General features: G+C 45.5%; 1 protein-coding gene across 1 annotated transcript; it reads right to left on the reverse strand.

Annotated features, from left to right (window-relative positions):
* Positions 1–382: 382 nt before the first annotated feature.
* On the reverse strand, positions 383–24695 carry naa25 (N-alpha-acetyltransferase 25, NatB auxiliary subunit). Its single transcript, XM_061262907.1, has 24 exons — positions 24602–24695; positions 21562–21647; positions 20998–21136; positions 19979–20097; positions 19584–19658; positions 19206–19313; positions 18546–18624; positions 17989–18100; positions 17455–17544; positions 16586–16758; positions 15252–15364; positions 14391–14616; positions 13064–13153; positions 11128–11308; positions 10518–10617; positions 9938–10089; positions 9586–9711; positions 9027–9264; positions 8636–8759; positions 7745–7810; positions 7028–7125; positions 6282–6392; positions 4988–5134; positions 383–765 (listed from the first exon to the last, which is right to left on the reverse strand). Exons 1-24 carry the CDS (start codon positions 24657–24659, stop codon positions 643–645), a joined length of 2934 nt encoding a protein of 977 aa, XP_061118891.1. The 5' UTR covers positions 24660–24695; the 3' UTR covers positions 383–642.
* Positions 24696–25816: the final 1121 nt, after the last annotated feature.

A 25816-nucleotide genomic window follows, 5' to 3' on the forward strand; every position in this document is an offset into this window, starting at 1 on the left:
AACTGTGGATTTCGCAGGTGTGTGCATGTAAGAGAGAGAGAGAATGAGGGAAAACAACAGAAGAGAGAAAATCAGAGAGGGAGAGCAAAACAGAGAGAGGATGAGGGCATCAGAGGGGGGGGCGGGGGGGTTCCAGAGAGAAACAAGATAAAAAGTAAGAAAGGAATGAGAGATATCTGCAGATTGCAGATATGGGCAGGGAGGAGAGCAGATAAAGAAAGACAGCAAACAGCAGAGAAAGACAGAGCGAGAGATAGAGAAACAAGATTAAAACACAGAAAGGGAGAGCGGGCAGACAGCAGGTGAAGGGGAGGAGAGGAGAGGAGAGGAGGAGAGGGGAGAGGAGGAGAGAGGAGAGGGGAGAGGAGAGGAGGAGAAAGGAGAGGAGAGGAGGAGAGAGGAAAGAGGAGGAGAGGAGGAGAGGAGGAGAGATGAGGGGAGGAGAGGAGGAGAGGAGGAGAGAAGAGAGGGGAGGAGAGGAGGAGAGGAGAGGAGAGGAGAGGAGAGAGGAGGAGAGAGGAGGAGAGAGGAGGAGAGAGGAGAGGAGAGAAGAGGAGAGAGGAGGAGAGAGGAGGAGAGGAGGAGAGAGGAGAGGGGAGGAGAGAGGAGGAGAGGAGGAGAGAGGAGAGGGGAGAGGAGGGCTCAGATCTTGAGGCTCCGCAGTGCGTCGGCTCTCTTCCTCAGCAGGTCTCCCAGCTCCTGCAGCGAGCGCAGGTAACTGCTCTGTACCTTCTCCATGGCCATCTTCACGAAGCCGCCCTCCTCCTGCCACACACACACACACATACAAATACACACACACACACACACACACGCACGCACGCACGCACGCACGCAGACACACACATACACACCACATACATACACATATAACACACGTGCGCACACACATGCAGACACACACACGCACGCACGCACAGACAGTCACAAAGACACAGACAGGCACACACACACAGACGCAAACAGACACACACCGACATGCACGCACGCACGCACAGAGAAGCACACAGACACGCACAGACAAAACCAGATGAGAAGAAATGCAGTCTGCTGATGGACAAGCCATGGGTGGTGCAGTGCAGCATCACAGGCAAGGAACTGGCCCTGTAATCCAGAGCCTGATTTACACTCGGTCGCACCACCAAGTGTCGCCCCACATTTTTAGCATTTATACTCTGGTGAAGGTCTGCAATGACAGCTCTGTTGTCTCTATGGTAACCAGATGGCAAACAGCTGTCCTATACGTTTTTTTAAAAACACAGCGGAGTCTGGCGTGGCCTACCTGTGACAACGGATTTCAGTGTTCCATCTGGTTGTCCAATCAATGCTGCGCGACAAATTATGACTGTGTCTGCGACGTAACAAAACTCTGCAGGTGCACGACACTGAGAAAGTGTAAATCAGGCTTGATGGTTGCAGGTTTAATTCCCAGGGAGGACCCTGCCATCTTAATCTTAAAAACTATAAAAACTCTGCCGATTAACTGCTGAATCAACAAACATATAACCCAGTCATCAACAACTTATTTTACAGAGTAATGAGAAGTTAATGCAGAGGTCGCATCATATTACCATAGAAGATTTCCTGCCTGCAGAAACAAATTCTGAATGTATTTATGTTTGTTTCACTATTCTTTCCCCAGTTGCAGTTTCATTATGAAAAGTAATTTTAATATTGCAACTTTTCAGAAAGCAAATTTGCAACACAAATTACCTTATGGTTATTATTAATAAACCGAGAAGAGCCGAACAGAGCTGAATTTCTGCAGCAATTTATGTATAATATGCTTAACGCACTTACACACAGACACACACACACACGTATACGAATGTTTATTGGGGATCTTCTTACTTTGGATAAACACCTGCGTTTGTATGCTATAAAACAAATTTTCTAAATGGAAGTGATTCTTTAATATATGTTTTGCCGTTTGGAAGAACAGCTGTTGAACCACAATTCACACTTGGCATGCCTGAATTAGTTTCCTCCTAGTTTCACTTTCACAACGGAATATTTGCACCCGTTCACACCTCCTAAAACAGAACACAGCAGTTGCAAGCACGGCCGAAGCTACCAGAAATCATAACCACAAGGTCGATGCGGTTCCGAGTCAGAAACAATGACAAGTGACACGGCAGACGCACATCACCGCCCCCAGGGGGCAGTGCAGCGCAGGGAAACCAGAGATCAGCCTTTCACTTTCATTCACTGAAGAATTAGGTACCCTCCAGCTCATCGTTGTTCTTAAAGGAAAATGAGCAGACTGCTCTCCTGTCGAGGACCCGGCCCTAGGCCCGCCTGATGAGAGACTGACAGGGGTGGGTTAGGCAGGAATGCATTGTTAACCCCTCGCACACGCCATTGCGGTGGTAGCAAGAACGCCCGTAAGAGGAAAAATATGCGGTTCAGAGCTAATGAGCAGCCCTAATTGTCAGCAGAGGGGTCTGAAGTCGGGGGACTTAGATTTAGAGTACTAAGGAGCAAGGTTAAAGGTCTGACTGAGGCCATGCATAGAATGAGTTCCAGCATGACCTTGGAGGAGATTCAACATGCTGAGCGAGGGGGACAGGGGAGGAGCATAATGCCTGGTTAAAGCAAAAAGATGAGGAAAACAATATAGATGATGGGGAAATGATAATCTGATAATTTATTGGATAGATTCAAAGGACTGACTGTAGAGGAGTTAGGTGATGAATTACACTTGGCTATTAATTGGATGTCCTTTGTAGATTCCTTAAGGCGCCACAACAAAAGAGCACCTGAAGAATGTATTGAGCTGGTGGAAGGCACTTACTGCTGGCTTGTATGATGTCAAAGTTTGGAGAGAGTCCAGGAGAGACTATGACAAGTGAGGCAAATAACAGTGATGAATATGCTCAGTAATAAAGTTACATAAGAGCTAGTGTTTCCCACTCGTATAATGAGATGGTGGAAACTCCCTACTGGAGGGGTATATGAGATAAAGTGTTGGGAAAATCCCTTTAAGGTATGGGGAAACAGTGATGAATATTCTCATTAAAAAAGTTGCATAAGAGATGCGTCTTCCCACTCGGTATACTGAGGACATTTCTTATCAAAAAAGGTACACTTTTATACAAGTTTAAGGATATATAAGGAGTGAGCTTTTAGACGTTAGAGTAGCCTCTTAGAATTTCACTTCACAAGATATCTACGGCCTGTTGAAGAAAGAGCAACGCAGAACAACTATAATCAAGCTTGAGTGGTAATTATAATCTATATTACTTGTAGAAGTAGGAAAAGTAGCACATAGAAGTTCAACGTTATAAGTTTCCTTTCAATTTTATGTCTTTTATTTTTCAGTAAGATACTATATAAGGTAGGAAAAATGTAGAGAAGTTTTAGGGGTGTTCGTACCCATTGTATTAATGGAAGTTCAGTAGCTTTTCTCTTAAGGGGGAGCGATAGGATAAGGCCAAAGAGGATGGATATTTGAGGGGTGTACCTTGAATTTAACATCTGGTGGAAAGGTGAATTAGAAAGAGCAAAAGGGGTTATATGAACCTTCAATGTATGTGATTAGCAAACTGAAAGATAATATTTAACCTGTCAACTCTATTCTTTTGATGATAATAAAGTATATCTGATTATAATCATATGTGAGTAAGTTATTTTAGAGGAATACAGTGAATACAGGAAATCATATACCAGATTTGCATCACACCCCTTCACTTTGAGACTGGGCTGGAAGTTCAGTAGAACTTACCAGGGCTCCAGGACGTTCGAAGTACTTAAAGGAAAAGAGAGTTCGTCCCCGAGACACCCCCTCGTGGGATACTGCTCGTGGGAATGTGAGGTCTGAGCTAGGCAAGGGGTCCATAGCTCATGTCACTCCTTTCCTCGGAATCGTAAACCCTGGGAGTTTGGTACAGGTGTCGAGTCAGCAACCCAACAGGCTAGAACACACAGTCGTCCTTAAATGATCTACAGTGCTTATATATCTTCAATTAAGGGGCTCAACGCAGCTCGGTATATACAGCCCTATACTTCCCATTTTACGTATTTCTAAGATGAGGCTTAATCCACCTCCCAGAATACATAGCCAAATATTGGAAACATTCCCCCATTTGGCTCCCTGAGATGCTCAAAAGACCTCACCCTATCAGCCACAAATTCTAACACAAGAGAGGACAAGATCTGTGCAGCTACAGTAAACTCCATGACTCCAACTGCCACAGCGTGCAACTCTGCACCTTCTTCTTTCAAAATGCATTTTAAACTCGTTTATAACCTCACACTATTATTTTACATGCATCCCATTACATTACATGCATGTTATCAGAAGCATATTGTCTTTATGTTATCTATAATTCTACTTGCACAGCATGGGGGAAGAAAAAAAAAAAAACCTTAACTGAAAGATGATTATTAAATAATAATCTAGTTTGTTCATTTAGAAAAGAAATCTGGATTAGTACAGGCAGATGATTCTGTTCAGGAGACAGCTGCTAGACCTAACAGAGATCTCTTTGAGCACCATGGCTACGTCAATGCACAATGGAGAATATCCCGGTAACCATGACAACAAGCTGTACCAGACAACCGAAAAAAAAACGCTCTCACTGACTGACTGGTACCTTGCTGAAATCAAATTTACATCAATAATATGATCTCCACTTTCCTGTCCTGAACAGAAAATTACTTCCCAGCTCGGACATAAAACATTCAGATAAAATAAATATTCAGGAGAAGCTAGCCAATCTTTTTCACAGACGGACACTATTCATACACGTACTATGCAAATTACACATACTGTACACACAGATAGTATATACACACACAAGCATGCACGCACAGACAGATGGACGCACCCACAAGCATATAATTTGCGCACAGACACATACACCTATGACACACAGCTGTATAAAGAACTAAAAAGGGTTCCCCTAGGGAATCAAGCCAAAGAACCCTTCCAGAAGCCTTTTTTCTAAGCGTGTACTGAAGACACATATACACGCACGCACATTACCTCAGAAAGTGCTTGTCCTTCCAGGGACAGGACCCCTAATTTCAGTGCAATGAGGCTGGTCTCCAGACCCTTGATGTGGTCCAAGGCCTGGGACAGGAGCGTCTGCAGGCTGCCGGTGTACTCCTGGTACCCGCTGAACACCACGGGCTGAGGAGGAAGACACACTACTATTCAACTGGAGAGGAAGTCAAACATTTCCATCTTTACAACTGGAGAGGAAGTCAAACATTTCCATCTTTACAACTGGAGAGGAAGTCAAACATTTCCATCTTTACTACTGGACAGGAAACCGAAACCCTCAGTGTTTGAAAACACCATCTTCTTGATAGCTGTTGTTCCTCTCGGGTTTTCTCAGAAGAAAGTATATTTCGTTTAGATAAGTGCTATTTTAATAAAGATTTATCATTTATTTATAACTCAACTCACTGTACTAGAAACACTAATATCTTTAGGACTGGAAAGGGAACTCAAAGCCTCTGCATTAATAACACTATTATCTGTACAGTCTATAACAGGGGTCTGCAGGCTGACCCTAGAGAGCTGCAGGATCTACTGCTTCACTGCTACTCAGTACTTAATTTATAAATGAATGTAGCTGTTCACACACTTAATTACTCTCTCTCCTGGTCTCTTGGGTCTGAACTGGTTCCTGATATATGAGGGTGTACACAAGAACCAGCAGACCCTGTGGCTCTCCAGGACCGGGGTTGGAAAGCCCTGATCGAGGGAAACACTTTTGTGGGTACTTGGGAGGCGTATCTGGTTAAAGTGCAGTCATGATTTATATGAAAACAATTACAATTAGGCTGGAGACAACGTGTTGTACATTGTATGAATGTGTGTATGGCGACATGTTAAGAGGCAAACCACTGATACCCTGTAGCAATTCTGTTCATACATCACAACCTCTAGTGTCTTATTGCTCTGTGTGGGTGCGCACGGGCGTATATGTACTAGCATGTACAGACACACAATCTCACACAAGCGCATCGCACAGTTGGAACACTTGTGATTCACTGAACAAACTGGATTTTAACTCTCTGTTTCAGTAAAAAGCAAAATAAAAGTTCAGAAAAGCAGAAAATGGTTGTGGTTTATAATAACTGGTATGGCAACAGGGATTCAATAATACCGTTCTGCCTCAAAACGGACTCACTGTAGTCCTGGAAACAGTCAGAAAATATGGCGTCACGTGCCGCACGGTTTGAACATAAGGCCCTGGTGACACGAGGGAAACGTGTAACATGACTGCATTCCCACTTATGGAACGGTTCCCCGGTTCTCCCAGTATTACCGTGGCCGTGTTAATCTCCTTTTTCTTCTTCTTCTTCTTCTGCAGGCTGGACTTGAGCGGCCGGAGGACTTTAGCACAGTAGGTGCTGACCCACAGGACCATGCAGACCGTCTGCGGGGAACAGGAAAAGAGGAACAACGTCAGTCCGAGGAACGCTCACGCATCGCTGCACGGGGAACAGCTCGGCACCTGGTGGCTATGGGTCAAACAGCTATTTAAAATACTTCCAACAACGGTAGAATTCTTTAAAATAAAAACAGCTAATGCTTTTAACGTTTTAACAGTTAAATCTTTGTTCATGGCTGTAAGTTTTGGACAGTGACTTGTTTCAGGGAATTGTAGGAGTGTTTTCATATTTTACTGCAATCTAAATAGTTACAAAACACTAAATAATAATATTATAATAAGAAATGTCTCTCACTTTGTTAATGTGACCTGGATTCAATCTACAGTAAATACGTGATATCATCTGTTATGATAAACTAGTGTTTGCATTTAATTTGATACACAATAACTGAAAAATCAGCAACGGTTATTAGCCACATCTTGTCATTTGCTCACAGGTGTATGCCCTTATGATCTCCCACACCAAGTACTTCCAGATAAGAGCTTAAATTACTCTAATGCCAAGTGCGAACATCTGAACCTGAGCCTGGGATGCAATGAAAGTGTTAAACATTCAGAGATTGATGCTGGCAGGCAACTGAACGACAGTGTGAAGTCTCGACAGATTAGGGGCCGCTCACCTCCACAAAGAAGACAAGATTTTCTAATAGTGAAGGCTGCGTCTTAAAATGGCCGCCGTTTACTTCCAACAGATCACCTTTGCATTTACTGAACAACTCTGGAGGACAGAAAGAGAGGTTGTGGAGTAGAGAGAAATAAAGACAGAGATACAAGCGATAAAGGCAGTGATAAATAAAATAGCATAACATAACACAAAGTATATTGACGAGAACAGGCCATTCAGTCCAACTGCGCTCGCCATTTTCCTACCACTAAAGTTTTAATGGAAACTCATGCACTGGACTGCAGGTTCAGGGATAAATGAACGCGTTAGCAAAACAAGACAAGTCTCACACACTCAATTTGATGTTACCATTTTACCATTTTAAATCCTTTATTTAACCTGGGGAGATGCACTCAGAAGAGCTATATTTTGCAAGGATGCCTGAACACCAGCTGAACACCCTGCCACGAGGTTACCATGCCTTTGTGTTCGTGGTAGTACGGAAGGAGATTGCAAGGAAGTGTTGCAAGGTCTTCAGCCAGGAAATTCCTGAAGGAATTTTACTGGAATGCTGACTCATTCCTAAATGAAAAATTCCCGAAACGCCGCCGGCTAAAGTTCCACGTGTGAAAATGATTCATACCTGGAACCCTGACAAACAGGGATCAAATAACAAACGTCTGCACTGGGACAGCTCTCTTACAGAAGACAGGCAAACAAAACTTCCTCTTACCTTGTAGCTGTGCTATTAAAGATGTGAAGCTGTTCTCTATTCTCGTCTGGATCTCGGACATGTCCTCTGAAACACAGGAAATAACAATTCGACTAATGTTTCTATTAAAAAACACTATTTCACAGGTTGAGGCATGCACCTTGACAGTAGCAGTTATTTCATTGAAAACATCACAGGCATTTAGCAGACATCCGTATCCAGAGCAATTTACACAACTGTCATCTGTTCACATCGTCAACCCACACACTGCAGTCCGTCTGCATTTGGAAAGTGATACAATTTCTGTTCTTTCGGCTCTGAACTCCAGCACATTGGATTTGAGATGACACCTTAAAGTGCAGACTGTCACCTTTAATTTGAGGCTATTTACATCCATATTGGGTGAACCATATAGAATGATGAACCATATACAACCCTTTTCACCCAAGTCCTTCCATTTGAGGTGACCAAAAGTAATCGGACAGCTCTTTCTGATCAGTCATGTGTATTCATGGTTTCTTGGTTCTAGGCTTTCGACTTGCCTTTGGGGTCTCATTGCGTTGGTTAACATCAGTTGGACCACAGTTGGACCAAAGTTGAGCCTCTGACAGACAGTAAAGCCGTTATGCAGGTCCAGCACCTTGCTCAAGGGTGCAACATTACCTGCTGATCAAACCCGGCTGTCACCATGAAGCACCAAACCCAGCTCCCGACTCGTGACACCACACTGCCAGCCCTGTAAACCTGCCCGCCGCAAGCTCTAGCAGTGCTGGCTCGCTGCGTTAAAATACTTTTTAAGTCCCTTGGGCCAAAAGCAGCTGTCGAATTACTAAACCTGTACATTTGTTTTTATTGTTCCATGTACACACTATAAATGAACCCACTGTCCCCACTGTCCCCATCCATCCTCACCTAGGGAGGCGGAGTCGAGCTCCTGCAGGTGGGCGGAGAGCCGGAAGGCCGAGGCCTGGCATTGGCAGCAGCCGCTGGAGAGGGCGGGGCTCAGGCGTGTGGAGGGTGGGCCCAGCAACGGGTACTGTGGGGAAGGGGGCGGGGCAGAATACGGTAGGTCACACTTCAATAACGGATAGGCCACAGAAAGATACTTCGCAACAGTAACTGGCACTGGCATTTTTACAGCAAAAAATAATACATTTTTAAAACCATAACCGACAGATTGACCTGCCAATTAATCAAACAATGGTGGCCTGCTCAGCAGAGTGACAAAGGTGTAAGTGGTTTGTTGGCTCAGAGAGTGGGGGCTCGTGCTTTAGGGCAGGACTGGAGCCGGGCTGGGGGTTACCTGGACACCCCTCTCAGTGAACTGGGCCGCGTCATTCAGCGCAGTCTCCAGCTGGGTCACCAGGGGGCGCAGCGTGTCGTGTTTCACCGCCACGCCGTTCTCTGCGGCCTTCTCAGAGTTGCGCGACGCCGGGGCGAGCAGGGCCAGGGAGCCAATGAGCCGCAGCGTCAGGGACCGCACCCGTAGCCATAGCGACTCCTCCTCCAATGACTGCCTCCGCTGCTCCTCAGAGAGCTGCCTGGAAAGTGAGACAGACACACACAGACAGACAGACAGACAGACACACACCACACACACACACACACACCACACACACACACACACACACACACACACACACACACACACACACAGATACAGAGACAGACAGACACAGAGACACACACACAGTCATCAGGAAACTACTGCATCTGTAACATTCCAACATTTCCACTGGTTTGGTTTCTTAGATCATATAGGGGCACTGTGGGATTGCAGGATTGATGGAACTACAGTACCCATGGTGCCCGGCATAGTCTCTGTTGCCAGCCCTTACACAGAGATGATGGGGAGCCCCTACCTGTCTTTGGGGTCCCAGCAGGTGAACACAGTCAGGTCCCGATTGTCCCTCATATCTGCCCAGAGGATGTCATCCTCCTCAGGACACAGACCCATGGACCTCACATTGTCCTCCAGAGTGGAAGATCTACAGACACAGACACAGACACAGAGTGTGTCACGATCAACAACGGTTTTCCAAAGGTTGGCACACAAAGCTGCCATGGTCAGTCTTGCGTGTGAATACGTCATGACGCCAGCACTCAGTTGTCTGCGGATGTGTCAACGCGTGACCGTGTCACTATGGCGTGTAAAAGCGGAACACGCGTGTGCATGTTAACGCAGGCGGAGGTGCGGCCGCGCGTGGCACTCACATATCAGCCTCGGTGAAGAGGTCGAGCAGCATCCTCTCGGTGCGCACCTGGGCGAAGTGCAGCGAGCAGTTCAGCCTGTTCCTGAAGGCGATGAACTCGGGAATCTTCTCAAACGCCCCGTACTTAAACGCCTGGATGATGTATTCTGAGGTCTGGAAACAGGAGTGCAAAACAAGCCGCTAACAAAAACAGACCAGCCGTTTCCAAATGCACCTCACACAGAAAAAATACAGCTGTATAGCCCTTCAAAGCAGAGAGCTATTTAAAATCAACTTTGAAGTTACCCAGGGGTAGTGCGCATAATGCGTTATGATTAGAAAAATTTGCAAGAAAGGTACTTCAAAAGGAATGCAGTTATCAAAAAGTTAAAAACAGAAAGTAGTACTTGTGCAGACAATATTTTTAGATTGGCTTAAAAACAATGTGAATAGAGATGTCTCTGCTGTGCTTCCTCATCGTCTGAGAAGGTTAGACACTCAAGACCGCTCGGAAGCCATGATTAAATAAGCAGGGCTAAACAAAGTGGCCGCTGCGCTCCGGAGAGGAGAGGAGAGGAGAGGAGTGGAGGAGAAGCACTTACATCTTTCTGATTGGAGTGGAAAAACCTGAGAGAGAAGTTACAGGACTGGGAAGCAGCGGCGAAGTGGCCCAGGGACTCTGCATAGCGGGTCAACAGGAAGCTGGCCCCGCCCGAAGAGAGAGAGAGAGACAGGAAGAGACAAGAGACGGACAGGTGAGTGACGGGCACAACCTCACGCCCACCCACCGCCATTTTGAACACAGCTGGGCAGCAGCAGTGTTCCTTATTAACAGTGCGGTGTGAGCTTAACGCTACCCTTTCAGTACCAAGCCCAATAAGAAGGGGCTCCACCCAAATCCCAGGGGATTTTGGCTTTGATTGAGAAAATTGAGAAAATGTAGTAGCTTTTAATCAGGGCTCAAAACAAAAGTTTAGCAGTTATTTTGATAAGGAATAATGTTGAGAGAGCCATACGGAAAAACAGGCCTTATAGCACTCTTGGGGCTGAAAGTGTTGACCAGCTAACGGTAAGTACAATTAGCATGGCTAAAAACACACAGCCTGGTGGTAGGTCTGCTGCTCCCCCACGCCCCCCCCGGCCCACGCCCCCCGGACCCGCCCCCCAGCCCCACCCAACACCCCCGCCCCCCAGCCCACGCCCCCCCCTCACCCGATGGTGTCGTGCTGCACGTGCTTGGCGTCCAGGCTGCAGTACAGGTCCACCACGGGCTCGAAGGCGCCCAGGCCGCAGAAGAGCAGGATGAGGAGCAGCTTGAACTGGGCGTTGGAGGGGCTGTGAGAGAGGCCTTCCTCCAGGACCCCCATACCCTGCCACAGCAGCCCCTCGTCACCTGCACACCATCACAAAACAGCCTTTAGCGCCCCATTTATCATGTTTTGAATATTTAAAATGTTTTTCCAGCCAAACTGACAAGTGAAGTGGTACATACACTCGCTAGACCCTCTGGTTAAGTCTCACCGCTTCAGTAATAAAGTAAGCTAGTTTTAAATTTGTTAGATTCATAAAATGTTCCATAAATTGGCACCTGTGCTTATCATAACGCTGAATGTGGAATTTGACAGCAGTTTGCATTTTTGCTGAAATGTAAAACAGCTAAGTGTTGGCATCAGACAATACAGATAGGGAAAAGAACAACTATTGATGTCTCAGAATTGCAAGTTTGTGCAATCCTATAAACAATCTATTTGAGAGAAAACTGGCAAACAGGGAGTTGAATACATAAAACAAGGTGTGCCATTGGTTTACAGGTAAAATGTACCCATTATAAAAACAGTAGATCAGGGATTTGAAATGATATAAACAGAGCATTAAAAATGACACCTGTGACTGTAAAGATGTTCCAGGGGCTTTTAGTCTCCAGCGCTCCTGGGCTTTCCACAGGTCTTTGACCTCAGTTGTTAAAGTCCAAGAATACTTTTTTTTATTAACATTGGTGAAACTCAAAAGCGATTACTAAGAGTAGGCTACTAATCAACTGAAATAGAGCTCAGGATTTAAAGCGGGCAACCACACTGTCCTGTAGTCATGTCAAATATTTTTAGCCACAAGTTTATCATGGGAAAAAAAGGAAGAATTGCTTCAGCACCGACATGGAACAACGTTAGCAAGCTAATATTACACATCTGTGAAGCCATGCCACCAGATATAAAGCTAGTTATGTGGAGGTAATAAAGCCGCAGTTGTGGCCATGGGTGTTGTTAGATACAGGTAGTTCTAAGTTGGAAGTGTAAGCAGGTCTGGAAAAATCGCAGAACATTCCACCACGGAACTCAAGTACAGACACGCAAAGACACAAGCACAATTACGAATCACTCGTATGCAGGTACAACTACAAGTCAAAGCTTGTGCGTTTACGCATTTTATCCAAAGTGACCTACGGTTGATCAGGCGAAGCAGGGGAAAATTCCTCCTGGAGGAATATGCAGTTAAGGGCCATGCTTAAGGGCCCAATAGCTGGATGTACACAGATTTTACATTTCCCTGTGTTATCACATAGCTTAAAAACTAAATTTTATCCTGAACTTTTTAATACTTTTTAATGTCCCACAGAAACCCTGAGCGTATTGATACAAAACTCACTTTAGTCAAGGACCAAGCTGAATCTGTGTCTGAGAAACCACATTACATTGACTTGAAATGCTATTCGGCACTGTCCTCAAGCACTGATCCTAGATCAGTGTCCATACACCACTTACACGGTAAATGGTTGGAATTTATATAGACTTTGAGAAGTGTGCGTGTGTGCATGTGAGAAAGGGAGCAAAAGTGAGAGTGAGAGTAAATGAGTGAGAGAGCTAGTGAGACAAGGAGTGAATGAGAGAGCAAGAAAACATGTTCAAAAGAGAGAGAAGGAGAGAGAGAGAGAGGGAGAGGGAGAAAGAGAGAGAGAGAGGGAGGGAGAGAGAAAGAGAGAGAGGGAGGGAGAAAGAGAAAGAAAGAGAAAGAGAGAAAAAGAGAGAGGGAGAGAAAGAGAGATAGAGGGAGGAAGAGAGAAAGAGAAAGAGAGAGGGAGAGCGAGAGAAAGAGAGAGCGAGAGCGAGAGAAAGAGAGAGGGAGATGATGGCTGAAGAACAGAAGAGCTCACCAGTCTCTTTCCAAAGGTCGATGTAGACGTGGGCGGTCATTAGGCAGTACATATCTGAGAACTGTGGTTCCGTCTTCAAACAGGCCTTTCCTGAAAGCACACAGCAGTCGCAGTGAGGGGACTCACAGGCCAAAGGGCAGTCAGCAGGCCATTTATTCACTTCAATACATTTTACTTCCATTCGGTATCCTTTTTCTTTAAATGGGCACAGCCAATAAGTCAAGACAAACGCACCCAGACATTAGACACAGATACCGATAATATTAATATTCACCAAAAGAAACAAGACATTTATCAGCAGACAAGACTGCAAACTCCAAAAACATGATATGGACAGTCCAGCTTCATAAGGTATTCCTAAATTGTAGACAAATTTGTTCTAGATTCTTTGGGAAGAACCACTACTGTCCAATAAAAAAAAAGAGTAAGTACAGTATTATCTTTTTGCCATTTCAAACATATGAACATGAGTGGTGCATTTTCTTGTCAGCTCAGAAAAATGGCATCAATACGATGTTCCTCGTTTTATTATTTCTCTTTAGAAACAACTTGATATGCAGCCATTCCCATTTACCTAGCCTCCAGCCCCCATAGTTCACCCGGCCAAGTTTCTCTATGGCGTCTCTGAGATTGGATGAGAATTTCATTACACTGTATCGCAATACAATTGAATTATAAGTTGGTAAGATCGGTTTTGCAGAGCAAGACAGAATTTTAAAAAGGGGGAAACAAATCAAATGAAAAATAAATCAAGCTATGTACAGGTTTGATGACAACCACATCAGCGACAGAAAAACCGGCATTTAACTCACTGCACTGTGAGCAGACACACCACTGACTGATTTGACTTCCACATCAAACGTGTTAGCACAAGTTGCTCACCCCTCCCTCAAATCAGTTCAAGTTAATGAGCTTTATTGGTACATATTGGTAGATATTTATACATTTTTCAGCAGACAATCCCTCTTGCACGTCAGGAGAGACAGAGACAGAGACTAAAAGCGACTAAGAAGCCACATCTTTATCTGGGTTATAGTAACCCACCAAGAAAATGGAATTATATAGGGACTGACCCCGTCACCATCACCATCACCATCACATCACATCAATAGGAAGTGCAAACCCCATCTTCTGGTCCTCTTGGTTGGCTCAATTGCACCAGGCAAGATTCATTGAGCACAGAAAAGTTTTTGAATCCAAAACAACTCCGTATCTGAACCAGCTCTGATCATGAATGATGAGGACGATGATCATCGTCATCGTCATCATCATCATCATCGGCTTCAGAGGAAGGTCATGGGGCTCCGGGTTGGGTTCTCAGCCTTACCGAACTGCAGGCCGTGTCGGTAGTGGGTTTTGAGCTGGCGGATCAGGGCCAGTTTGCCGGGCGGGTCCAGGGCGTGGTGCAGACCCAGGGAGCGTGCCAGTTGGCACACGCAGAGGTGTCTCTGGAGCGCCCGCGTATCCCCCGGCAATGCCAGCCCCTCCTCTTCCTCCTCCCCCGAAGAGGAAGACTCCGTCAGGGGAACCGCCTCCATTAGCCTGTTAATGAACTGAGAGGGGTACATGCATGTTACAGTGGATACAGGTACACGGGTGTTAGAGAGGGTGTACGTACTCTCATATAACAGATTTATTTTTGTATTTCATTACATAAAGTAACCTACTACTGTATTAGACCACTTTTCTGATAAAAACTTGACTGAGGCTGTCTGGGATTATATGGAAGCCAGAAGCAAGCAAGACAGCCAGTCTGCAAAAGAACAGTGGCAACTTGTTCTGAACAACTTACCAGCTGATATTCTTAAAAAACAACAGGACACTTTACCCAAGATAAATGATGCAATTTATAAAGAGAAGATTGGTCACAACAAACAGTTTACAGTTTACTGCTCTTTATAGTACATTTGTAGGTGTTCAGAAACTTTTAATTTCATTATTTTTGACAGCATCTTCAGTTTTTATTTTTTGGTTATTTATTTATTTATTTATTTATTTATTTATTTATTTATTTATTTATTAATTAATTATTATTATTATTATTATTATTATTATCATCATCATGTGCCAAAGACTTACCGGTGGTATATGGGGTGTATGTATACAGGAGGGGGTGCATGCACATGGGTGTTAGAGGGGGTATATGCGGTATATATCTGCATGCAAACTGCCTGTGGAACGCACTCACCTGTACTCGCTGGTCTGGAGACAGCAGATCCAGGAAGAGCTTCAGGTCGGTGATGCAGCAGGGTTTGTCCCCAAACTTCAGAAAGTACTGGAACATGTGCTCCAGGGGCTCACCTGCAGACAGCAGGCCGGTCAGCAAAAGGGCAACATGCACCTCTTCCTACACCATTTTCTACAGTCAGGGTATGGTTTGGTTCAATTTGATCTCTGTTCAGTCAGTGCAGAAAATGAACTGAAATGAACTTCACGTATCTGAGCAACACTCGTGCCAACTGTGCATTGCCTTGCAGGGCTGGCAGCCCCATCCACCACTGTCATGGTCCGGATCAAAACCAGGCCTACCCCTGCACTAGAACACTGGATTTATCTCTGAGCTATCCAGGGACAAGAACAGTTTTCAGATACCAGACCGTGGAGTCCATCCACACACTGGAACAGAGCATTATAACAGATACCAGACCTTGCTGTCCATCCACACACTGGAACAGAGCATTATAACAGATACCAGACCTTGGAGTCCATCCACACACTGGAACAGAGCATTATAACAGATACCAGACCGTGGGGCCCATCCACACACTGGAACACAGCATTATAACAGATACCAGACCATGGGGCCCATCCACACACTGGAACAGAGCATTATAACAGATACCAGACCGTGGGGCCCATCCACACACTGGAACACAGCATTATAACAGATACCAGACCATGGGGCCCATCCACACACTGGAACAGAGCATTATAACAGATACCAGACCGTGGGGCCCATCCACACACTGGAACACAGCATTATAACAGATACCAGAGCGTGGGGCCCATCCACACACTGGAACAGAGCATTATAACAGATACCAGACCGTGGGGCCCATCCACACACTGGAACAGAGCATTATAACAGATACCAGACCGTGGGGCCCATCCACACACTGGAACAGAGCATTATAACAGATACCAGAGCGTGGGGCCCATCCACACACTGGAACAGAGCATTATAACAGATACCAGACCATGGGGCCCATCCACACACTGGAACAGAGCATTATAACAGATACCAGAGCGTGGGGCCCATCCACACACTGGAACAGAGCATTATAACAGATACCAGACCGTGGGGCCCATCCACACACTGGAACAGAGCATTATAACAGATACCAGACCGTGGGGCCCATCCACACACTGGAACAGAGCATTATAACAGATACCAGAGCGTGGGGCCCATCCACACACTGGAACAGAGCATTATAACAGATACCAGACCGTGGGGCCCATCCACACACTGGAACAGGGCCGTCACAGCCACCTCTCGTGCCGTTTAAACAAACAGCTGTGTACCTAGCTGCAGCTCCTCAGGGCAGCCCCTCTCCCTTAACCGGCCAATCAGCTCCAGCCGGGCCAGGTAGGGCCCCCGCAGCAGCCGGCCCTCCTTCCCCTCCTCCGCAGCCAGCCGCTCCTCCACAAAGCTGACGGCCTGAGCCACAGCACAGTGCACCTCTCCCTCCGCACAGCTGAGAGAGAGAGAGGGAGAGAGGGAGAGAGAGAGGGGGAGGGAGAGAGAGAGAGAAAGAGAGAGAGAGGGAGAGAGAGAGAGAAAGAGAGAGAGGGGGAGAGAGAGAGAGAGAGAGAGAGAGAGAGAGAGAGAGAGAGAGGAGAATAAAGGAGTGTTAAACAGGGGAAAATGACACCATACACAGAAAAGGGTGATGACAAAGAACTGAATAAAAAGAGATAAAACTGGTCAAAACCACTGATATTTCATTCACTTGAAACAATAGAAAGAAAAAATAGAAAAAAATAAAATAATAATAATAATAATAATAATAATAATAGGCCCTGGTCCTCATCTTTGTTGTACAGGTAGCAGTTGAAATTGTACTTCCCTCTAGGGTCTTTCAGCGCACTTATCCCTGGTTATGGGTGTGCACTTTGTTGTACGTCGCTCTGGATAAGAGCGTCTGCCAAATGCCAATAATGTAATGTAATGTAATTCATTTATTTAAAAACTGGTTAAAACCACTGATTTTCTTCACCATACGTGTTACCCAAGCAATAATAGCAGTAGCATATCGTAACAATATAACCTCTTCATATACTGTGATTATTCCTGAAGAATATGTGTGCCGAGGAGTGCGGACCATGTTTAGCCCATAGCCGTATTTTGAGCTCAAAGGCTAAATTGATCCCAGATCAGCACTTAAACTCACTGCTGTCCCTCTTCTGGTGGGGCCCAGGCCTGGTCCATCAGGTGAAAGAGGGAGTTGAAATAGGAGATGTAGAACTGCCAGTCATCTGAGCTGTGGACAGAGAGCAGGATGTTCATTTGGGGGGGGGGGGGGGGGGGGGGGTTACACGGCAACACACTCACAACTTCGCGCTCGAGACTATCGATGGTAATGGAACTCAAAACGCTTCCCCAACTTCACCTCACACATTGCCTGATAATAAATGAGTAAAACCATTTAAAACAAAGGGTAGAAAATGCCCAAAATCAACACTCTTATCTGAATTTAACACAAAACTCAACACTAAACCTGCTGGAGCCCCATCATAAGGGCCTTCCCCCATCCCTTCCACCCCCTCTCTCTGAGTATACCCGCTGTGAATCCAGGCCTGGTGCAAAATCAGGATCGAGCACAAACATCAGCAGAAAGAGGCGCCAGCCCCGGGTAAAGACGCTAATCCGAGCTCCTTTAGCGGGTGACCCTTCAGCGCCCTGGTTGTCAGGGGAGGGCACTCACTTTCTGAGCAGCAGTCTGAGCGACAGGGCGTTGCACTCGGGCCAGCGCTCCAGACGCTGGTACAGCACCATGCACTTGTTCTCCCGGCTGTGCCGTTCACTGCTCAGCTTCTCTGGGGGACATACAGCGAAATACTGCGTATACTAACACACACAGGGAACATGTTCATAACATCTAAAGTTATTTCAGAATTACCTAAATAGTAGAAATACTCAAACCATCCTGTCTGGCACAAACAATCATGCCACGGTCAAAATCACTGAGATCACATTTTTTCTGCATTCCCATTCTACATGAAAGTATGCATTGCACTGCTGACATACAATTGGGTGATTAGATAATCACATGAATATACAGGTGGTATATGGGGTGTAATAAAGTAAAACTATTCCTAATAAAGTGCTCGGTGAGGGTATATATTCACTTCTGTAATGTGCTGTAGTTATAATTCATTACACTCATCCAGAGCAATGTACCTCCACCCTCCTTACCTCCACCCATAGCACCCGCACCTCCACCTCGCTCATCCCCCCTCACCCCCCCTCACCCCCCCTCACCTCCCAGAGGGCCCAGCACCACCTCCAGCGCCTCCACATACTTCCCCAGCCGTTCCAGGATCATATAGTAGAGCTGAACCTACAGAGGGCACAGACCAATGAGGATTGGGCACGGCTGTGTGTGTGTGTGTGTGTGTGTGTGTGTGTGTGTGTGTGTCTGTGTGTGTATGTGTGTGTGTGTGTGTGTGTGTGTGTGTGTGTGTGTGTGTGTGTGTGTGCGTGCGTGCATGCGTGAGCATGTGTGTGTGTGTGTCTGTATGTGTGTGTGTGTGTCTGTACGTGTGTGTGTGTGTGTGTGTGTGTGTGTGTGTCTGTGTGTGTGTGTGTGTGTGTCTGTATGGGTGTGTGTGTGTCTGTATGGGTGTGTGTGTGTCTGTATGGGTGTGTGTGTGTCTGTATGGGTGTGTGTGTGGCGTGTGTGTGCATGAGCGCGTGTGAGTGTATGTGTGTGTGTGAGTGTGTGTGTGTGTGTGTGAGCATGTGTGCGTGTGCATCTGTATGTGCGTGTGCGTGTGTCTGTATGTGCGTGCCTGTATGTGCGTGTGTCTGTATGTGCATGTGTGTCAGTGGGTGTGACTGTCTGTGCGTGCGTGCGTCTCTGTCCATGAGTGTGGCAATTGTGCGCATCACAGCACACACACTCCAGCAGACTCTCCTCACCTCAGCCTCCGCCTCGATCTTCTCCTCCTTCACCATCTTCTCCACCATGCGCTCGGCCAGCGGCAGGAACATGGTCTGAGACAGCTTCTCATCCTGCGCCGAGATCGCCTGGTGCCACACACAGGAGCTCATGAAACACGACCGCTCCAAACCACATCGATAATCCTCAGAACAAATCCACCACATTCTTTCTTATGTAGGTGTTGCTTAGTAGCAAGTCGTTGAAAATGTCCAAGGACATGCTGGATATTTTTTTCAAAATATTACTTGAATCTTAAAGTGTTCCATGAATTTTAAATACATATTTTACCCATGGATCAATATGGCTCAATATTCTTCAATATTCTTAGTTCTGTTTTTGGTTAAAGACAGACCTACCTGCATGACTAAACTCATAACGGACCAGAAGTAATAGGGGTTTTTGGGGACAATCTTATAAAGTGCCATTCCAGCCTGTCAGGGGGGGGGGGAAAAGACAGTCAAACACCATTCCTACATTCAAACACCTAAAATTCCTACATTCAAACACCTAAAAGTCAAGTGCAATCCCAACACAGGAAAAACCGATAAAAGTCTATATGAATAAAAATATATCTTTTAAAATAAATTTGGCACTCAACATGAGGCTGAGCATGCCCAATTCCCACTCTAATTTGGAATGGCCGCTTGCCCGACACTGCAGCCTAAATGCATGATGAACAACGTGTATAAAGTCACCATGTATGATATGAATGATCGGTTACAAGGCAGAATTTAGCGAATGCGGTACTGGCCTGCTGCATCTTCTTGTACTCGCCCACGCGGGCGTAGGCCATGAAGAGGTGCGAGTGGTACTCCTCGCTGCTCGGAACCTTCCGGACCGCCACCTCGTACAGCTTGGCCACCAGCTCCGCTGTGGAGGGGAGAGCACGGACCCGTTCAACGCCACAAAGCCCACGGATCTTCACCCGACAACAACTCAACACCTGGGTTCCTTCTGGTAATACTGCTTGTAACCGTACCTTGGTCAGGGTACATCACGACGCAGAATTATTGAGTTAGCGGAAAGGACTCAAGTAAACTCCTCTGTTCCAAGTTTTACTCTGTGAACTTATCCAGCTCCAACTCAATAATTCAGCTTTGTGATATACCCCCCCAGACATCTCTTGAAAAAGAGATTCCGGATCTTAAGGTTACATACAGTTTAATAATGAAAATAAAAATACAGCTGAACACTTGGGTCCAAACAACTCAACACCTGGATCTTCACAGGTCAACCCATGAGGCCACACAGTTCAAAACCTTGGTTCTTGTATTGCAAAACCTGGGTATTCCCACCACCAGAATCTATACATACTTCCACTCAAGATAACTCCAAACAAAACAAAGAACTGAAACATCATCTGATCAACCACTAACACCACACACAACCAAAATGTGATAGACTAGGATTCCTCCCCCACACCAATACATCATCTCAATAAACACAGCATAGAAACAGACAATGATACAGGCAGACCACTCATTTACAGTAAGCTCCTACCAACACTCCAGAGAGCATTCAAAACTGTGTCCAGCCTGGACTTCAGCACTGAATCTATAACCTGGCAACCTGTTTCACAGCAACCTAACCTGGCAACCTGTTTCACACACTGACTACTCAGTATGAAGACATACTTCCTGATATCAATGCAAAATGCCTCAAGCGTCGATATCACACCCACAGGACCAGGACAAATTTAACCAACTGAAAAAACAGAGCAACTGTTAACAAGAAGGACGGTGTGAGAGTAGATGTAGGTGCGAAACTCACGTCGGTGCATCTCTCTGTACAGTATAGTGAGTGCCTGCAGGGAGTTGTCATCAGTTGGCTCCAGCGATGTCACTTCCTGTGCCAGCGAAAAGGCTTCATCTTGTTTCCCGGTGCGCTGGAGACCAATGGCCTTTAGGACCTGGGCCCCAACAAAACCAAAGTTCACCCACAGCATGGGAACCCAGAACCTGGGCTGTCCAACACACAGGCTGTCAAGAGTAGTAGAGCTCAGAGGTCCTGGGACGGCCAACACACAGGCAGTCTAGAGTAGTGGAGCTCAGAGGTCCTGAGAAGGCCAACGCACAGTCAGTCAAAGGTAGTGGAGCCCCAAGGTTCTGGGATGGCCAACGCACAGTCAGTCAAAAGTAGTGGAGCTCAGAGGTCCTGGGATGGCGAATACACAAGCCATAAAGCAATGGAGTGCAGAATACTGTACAACAAAGTAAACGAATAAACCAAGACAGATCACAGTAAACAAATGCAAGGCTTTTAAGAATCATTTATTTTTTCTTGCTTCCAAGATACAGGCATAAAAGTTTTAATTTACCTCCACAAATTACCCACCTTGGCACAGTGAAGATCCTTGTGCTTCTTCAGCAACTTGTCAGCCTGCTGTATTGCCATTTTGTTATTCCCATTGTCAAGGTAATCTAGGCAGAAATTAAAATGATCATGAAAGATGTGGGGACAAATATGTCCATGCAGTATACAAAAAATCATGTCATGACAGAGCTACCCTACTCTCAAGGCCGATAGTTTGTTTTGCTGGTTGTACAGCAGATATAAAAAGACAGTACTTCCAATGCATACTTTATTTCTCCCATTGGCAATATGTGCCTCTACTATAGCTCAAATGCACAACACATGCCTAATCTATAAGCCAACAGTATACTAAAAGTAAAAACAAGAAATTATAACATTCATTAAAAAAACATGATGGAATGCTGTAATCTCAAATATTAGAAAATACACCATGTCTCTTGGTTCTGTTATCTCTTCCCATGGCTTTTCTTAGCACTCTTACGCTGATGACACCCAACTCTTTATTTCCTCCCCCCCCGACACCCAAGTCACCACACAGATCTCTGCCTGCTTGGCTGATATCTGTGCATGGATGACTTCCCACCACCTGAAGCTCAACCTTGCCAAAACTGAGCTTCTCTACATCCCTGCTAAGTCCTCTCCATCAATCGACCTCTCACTGACTGTTGAGGACTTTGTAGTTTCCTCCTCCCGTACGGCAAAGAATCTTGGGGTGACTCTTGATAACTGCCTTACCCTGGCTCCACAAGTATCCTCCGCTGCCAGAACCTGCAGGTTCTTTCTGTAATATACGCCGTATCCATCATCTCCTGACAGAGAAAGCCACCCAGCTCCTAGTCCAGGAGCTCGTCATTTCCCGCCTGGATTACTGCAACTCCCTCCTAGCCGGTCTCCCAGCGTGTGCCATCAAGCCCCTCCAGCTGGTCCAGAATGCTGCAGCCCGCCTGATCACCAGTCAGCCCAGGTCGGCCCAGGTCGGCTCATGTCACCCCGCTTCTCATTGGCCTCCACTGGCTTCCTATTGCCGCACGCATCCGATTCAAGGCCCTAGTGTTGGCATTTCAGGCTGCTAAGGGGAACGCCCCACCTTACATACAATCCTTGATCACTCCCTACTCCCCAGCTAGACCACTCCGGTCTGCCAGCTCTGGTTTATGGTTCCCTCTCTACGTGCACCTGGCGGTCGAGCTGCATGTTCACACCTGTTTTCCGTTCTGGTTCCTCAGTGGTGGAATGACTCAAAACACACCTTTTCAAACTCTACCTTAGTCCTCCCTCCTGATTTCCCCCACCCCCCCTTTCTGATATCCGTCCTTGTCTAACCCAAAAAAATAAATAAAATAAAATAAAATAATAATAATAATAATAATTGCACTTATGATGACGACTATATGTTTAGAACAGCATTCCATGTGTATTTTCCTAGTTATGGATATGATGCTTTGACTTGTGGAAGAACCTATGCACTTGTAAATCGCTTTGGATTAAAAGCATCTGCCAAATGACAAAAATGTGAACGTAAATGTAAATGTAGAAAAGTAGTGTTAGCAAATTCATAGCACACTTCAGGCTGCTACAGCTAAGGCTAAGCTGAAATGCTCCACCAGCGCATTGCCATTCATGGTGATAGATGACGTGAGCTAAAGCTAATCCCAAGGGAGCATCATCTTCAGTGATAAAAGTGATACAAAGTATAGGCTAAACACGATTTCCAAAATACTGCTGCCCACAAGAAAACCCTGATGGAAGGGTATACAATACTGAGATGGTACCAATGGCAGGTATACTGCCAAGACCAAAGAATCGACTACGGGAAAAATGCATATGGTCTCCTCAGCTCTTTGAAGCATTACATAAGGGGGCTGAAAAAAACAAATCAAGGTTCACAACCATTTCCGAGCGCACGACTTAATCAAAATAAACTCATTACAATTACTTTGCAGATGCTCTTATCCATAACAATGTACAGTAGTAACAGAGAACAACAAAATGACTCCGGGGAACGAATACGACACGAATAACGTAGCCTCCAGCTATGCCCAACACACACCCAAAAGGAAATAGAAACAAAGTACATTTTAAAGTCTTTTTTTTTTTTTTAACAACAACATTACATTGTTAAATCAAACCATTAACTTCACAAGTAATATCAGTGAAAGAAAATATGCAAAGTTCTATTTCAACATGACCTAACAAAGCAGGGAAAGACTTCAGCAAAACGATGGGACGCGTAGCCGGCAAATTAAGCACTTTGCTAAGCAAACATTGGTCCTGATGTTGCAGGAACCAGCAGCTCAACTAAAGTACACGGACCGCAATGGGTTTATTCGGGAGATTATCCACACGAACTGAAAACTGAATAAAAGCGCAAAACTGCACATCCAATACGAATGGTTAAGTATACGGATCAGATTCAAATGGACATCTCGGCCCGGTTAACGTCAACTTACTGATCTCTATTAACTAACTTTGCATACTCCTAGTACAATAATGTTAGCCGAACATAAAGGGTCAGCAAAACTGTTCATTCTAACATGACTTTGTTTCGTTACAGTCATAAATCACAACTTCCACAACTTGTCTCTTGCAACCCAGGACTGCAAGGAGATTTGCTGACTAAATGGCAAGCTAACACTATTATCGTTTACTACTTTGCACCTTGCTCAGCATCGCTCGCTAGCTATTAATCTCCGTAAATTCCCTCACTGATAAAGTGCGAGTAGCATAGTCTGCCTCTGAACTTCAACGAGTCGACAGCGATAAATCACAGCGCACATCAGCAAGATAGCCAAATGACACAGAATCGTGAACCGACACATCCCCTTATCCCACCTGGCCACACACTAACACCAAGGAGGTGGAGGAGTACTGTCATTCGGCGCAGCCGGCTAGCTAACAGAGTCCGAGGCTACAGCCTAAGGCCCCCCGGGGTAGTGCAACACACAGTACCCCAGAAAGAGGATCTCTTACAGAATGCACACAGGCCGAGGGATGCATATACATCATCCCATTTCACTTTTAAAAACACGTCACTAATTTACTTGAGCTTAAGAATCATTACCGTATATTGGTCTGAGTCTCCTGTCGTTTGGGTCCTGCACATGGCCTCTCGCCGCCATGTTGGGGGAAATAGCGATTAGGTTCTGCGCATGCGCCGTACGATCACGCTGAAATTATTAAAGGTGCAGTGCGCAGATTAAAGGTATAGTTCACTCTCGAGAGTGCAATTACCGTAAAATCATTTTTTCATATCAATGATCGACTGGCACAGTGCGATGAGGGATCATTTTGATGTTATATATCTATACACCTGTCTATATACATGGCTTGTATTGTGCAATTTGTGGATTTGTGGTTTGAATAAAATATGCTGAATAAAAAAATGTAGCCGGTATAGTGGGGTTATGTTCCAATACACAATGCATAAATTGTGTAGCGCTTATTTAATATATGTTGAATGTGTACAGGATAGAAAGTAAAAGTAATCTATCCAAAAACAGTTTGAGTGCCATGTGGCAGGGTATATATACATTCAGTGAGCACTTTATTCCGTATTTAGACCTTATGTTACTTATGTTACTTATTTAGTCTTCAGCTCCTATGACCTATCCACTTTGCTTTACTGTCACCTTCCTATCAGCTATGACCAGTCTGGCCCTTCACCTCTGACCTCTCATGAACAACACGTCTGAATGGACATGCCTGTGTTCCCCAGGTCACTAAAACACCGGTGTTACTGAATGAACATGCCTGTGTTCCCCAGGTCATTAAAACTCCTGTCATGCTGAATGGACATGCCTGTGTTCCCCAGGTCAGTAAAACTCCTGTGTTACTGAATGAACATGCCTGTGTTCCCAGGTCACTAAAACTCCTGTGTTACTGAATGAACATGCCTGTGTTCCCCAGGTCACTAAAACACCTGTGGTGCTGAATGGACATGCCTGTGTTCCCCAGGTCACTAAAACTCCTGTGGTGCTGAATGAACATGCCTGGGTTCCCCAGGTCAGTAAAACTCCTGTGTTACTGAATGAACATGCCTGTGTTCCCCAGGTCAGTAAAACTCCTGTGTTACTGAATGAACATGCCTGTGTTCCCCAGGTCACTAAAACTCCTGTCATGCTGAATGGACATGCCTGCGTTCCCCAGGTCACTAAAACACCTGTGCTACTGAATGAACATGCCTGTGTTCCCCAGGTCAATAAAACTCCTCTGTTACTGAATGAACATGCCTGTGTTCCCCAGGTCACTAAAACACCTGTGGTGCTGAATGAACATG

This window comes from Conger conger, chromosome 12, assembly GCF_963514075.1.
Source record: "Conger conger chromosome 12, fConCon1.1, whole genome shotgun sequence".
NCBI classification, from domain to species: Eukaryota; Metazoa; Chordata; class Actinopteri; order Anguilliformes; family Congridae; genus Conger; species Conger conger.

Bases quoted from the DNA above. Each gene is read 5' to 3' on its own strand.
- naa25 (XM_061262907.1), bottom strand. From the start codon at position 24,659: ATGGCGGCGAGAGGCCATGTGCAGGACCCAAACGACAGGAGACTCAGA. The intron at 17,545-17,988 runs GTGAGTGCCCTC...CTCTGTCCACAG, and splicing joins CTCAGACTGCTGCTCAGAAA to CTCAGATGACTGGCAGTTCT. The intron at 7,126-7,744 runs GTAAGAGGAAGT...TCTGTCCTCCAG, and splicing joins TTTAATAGCACAGCTACAAG to AGTTGTTCAGTAAATGCAAA.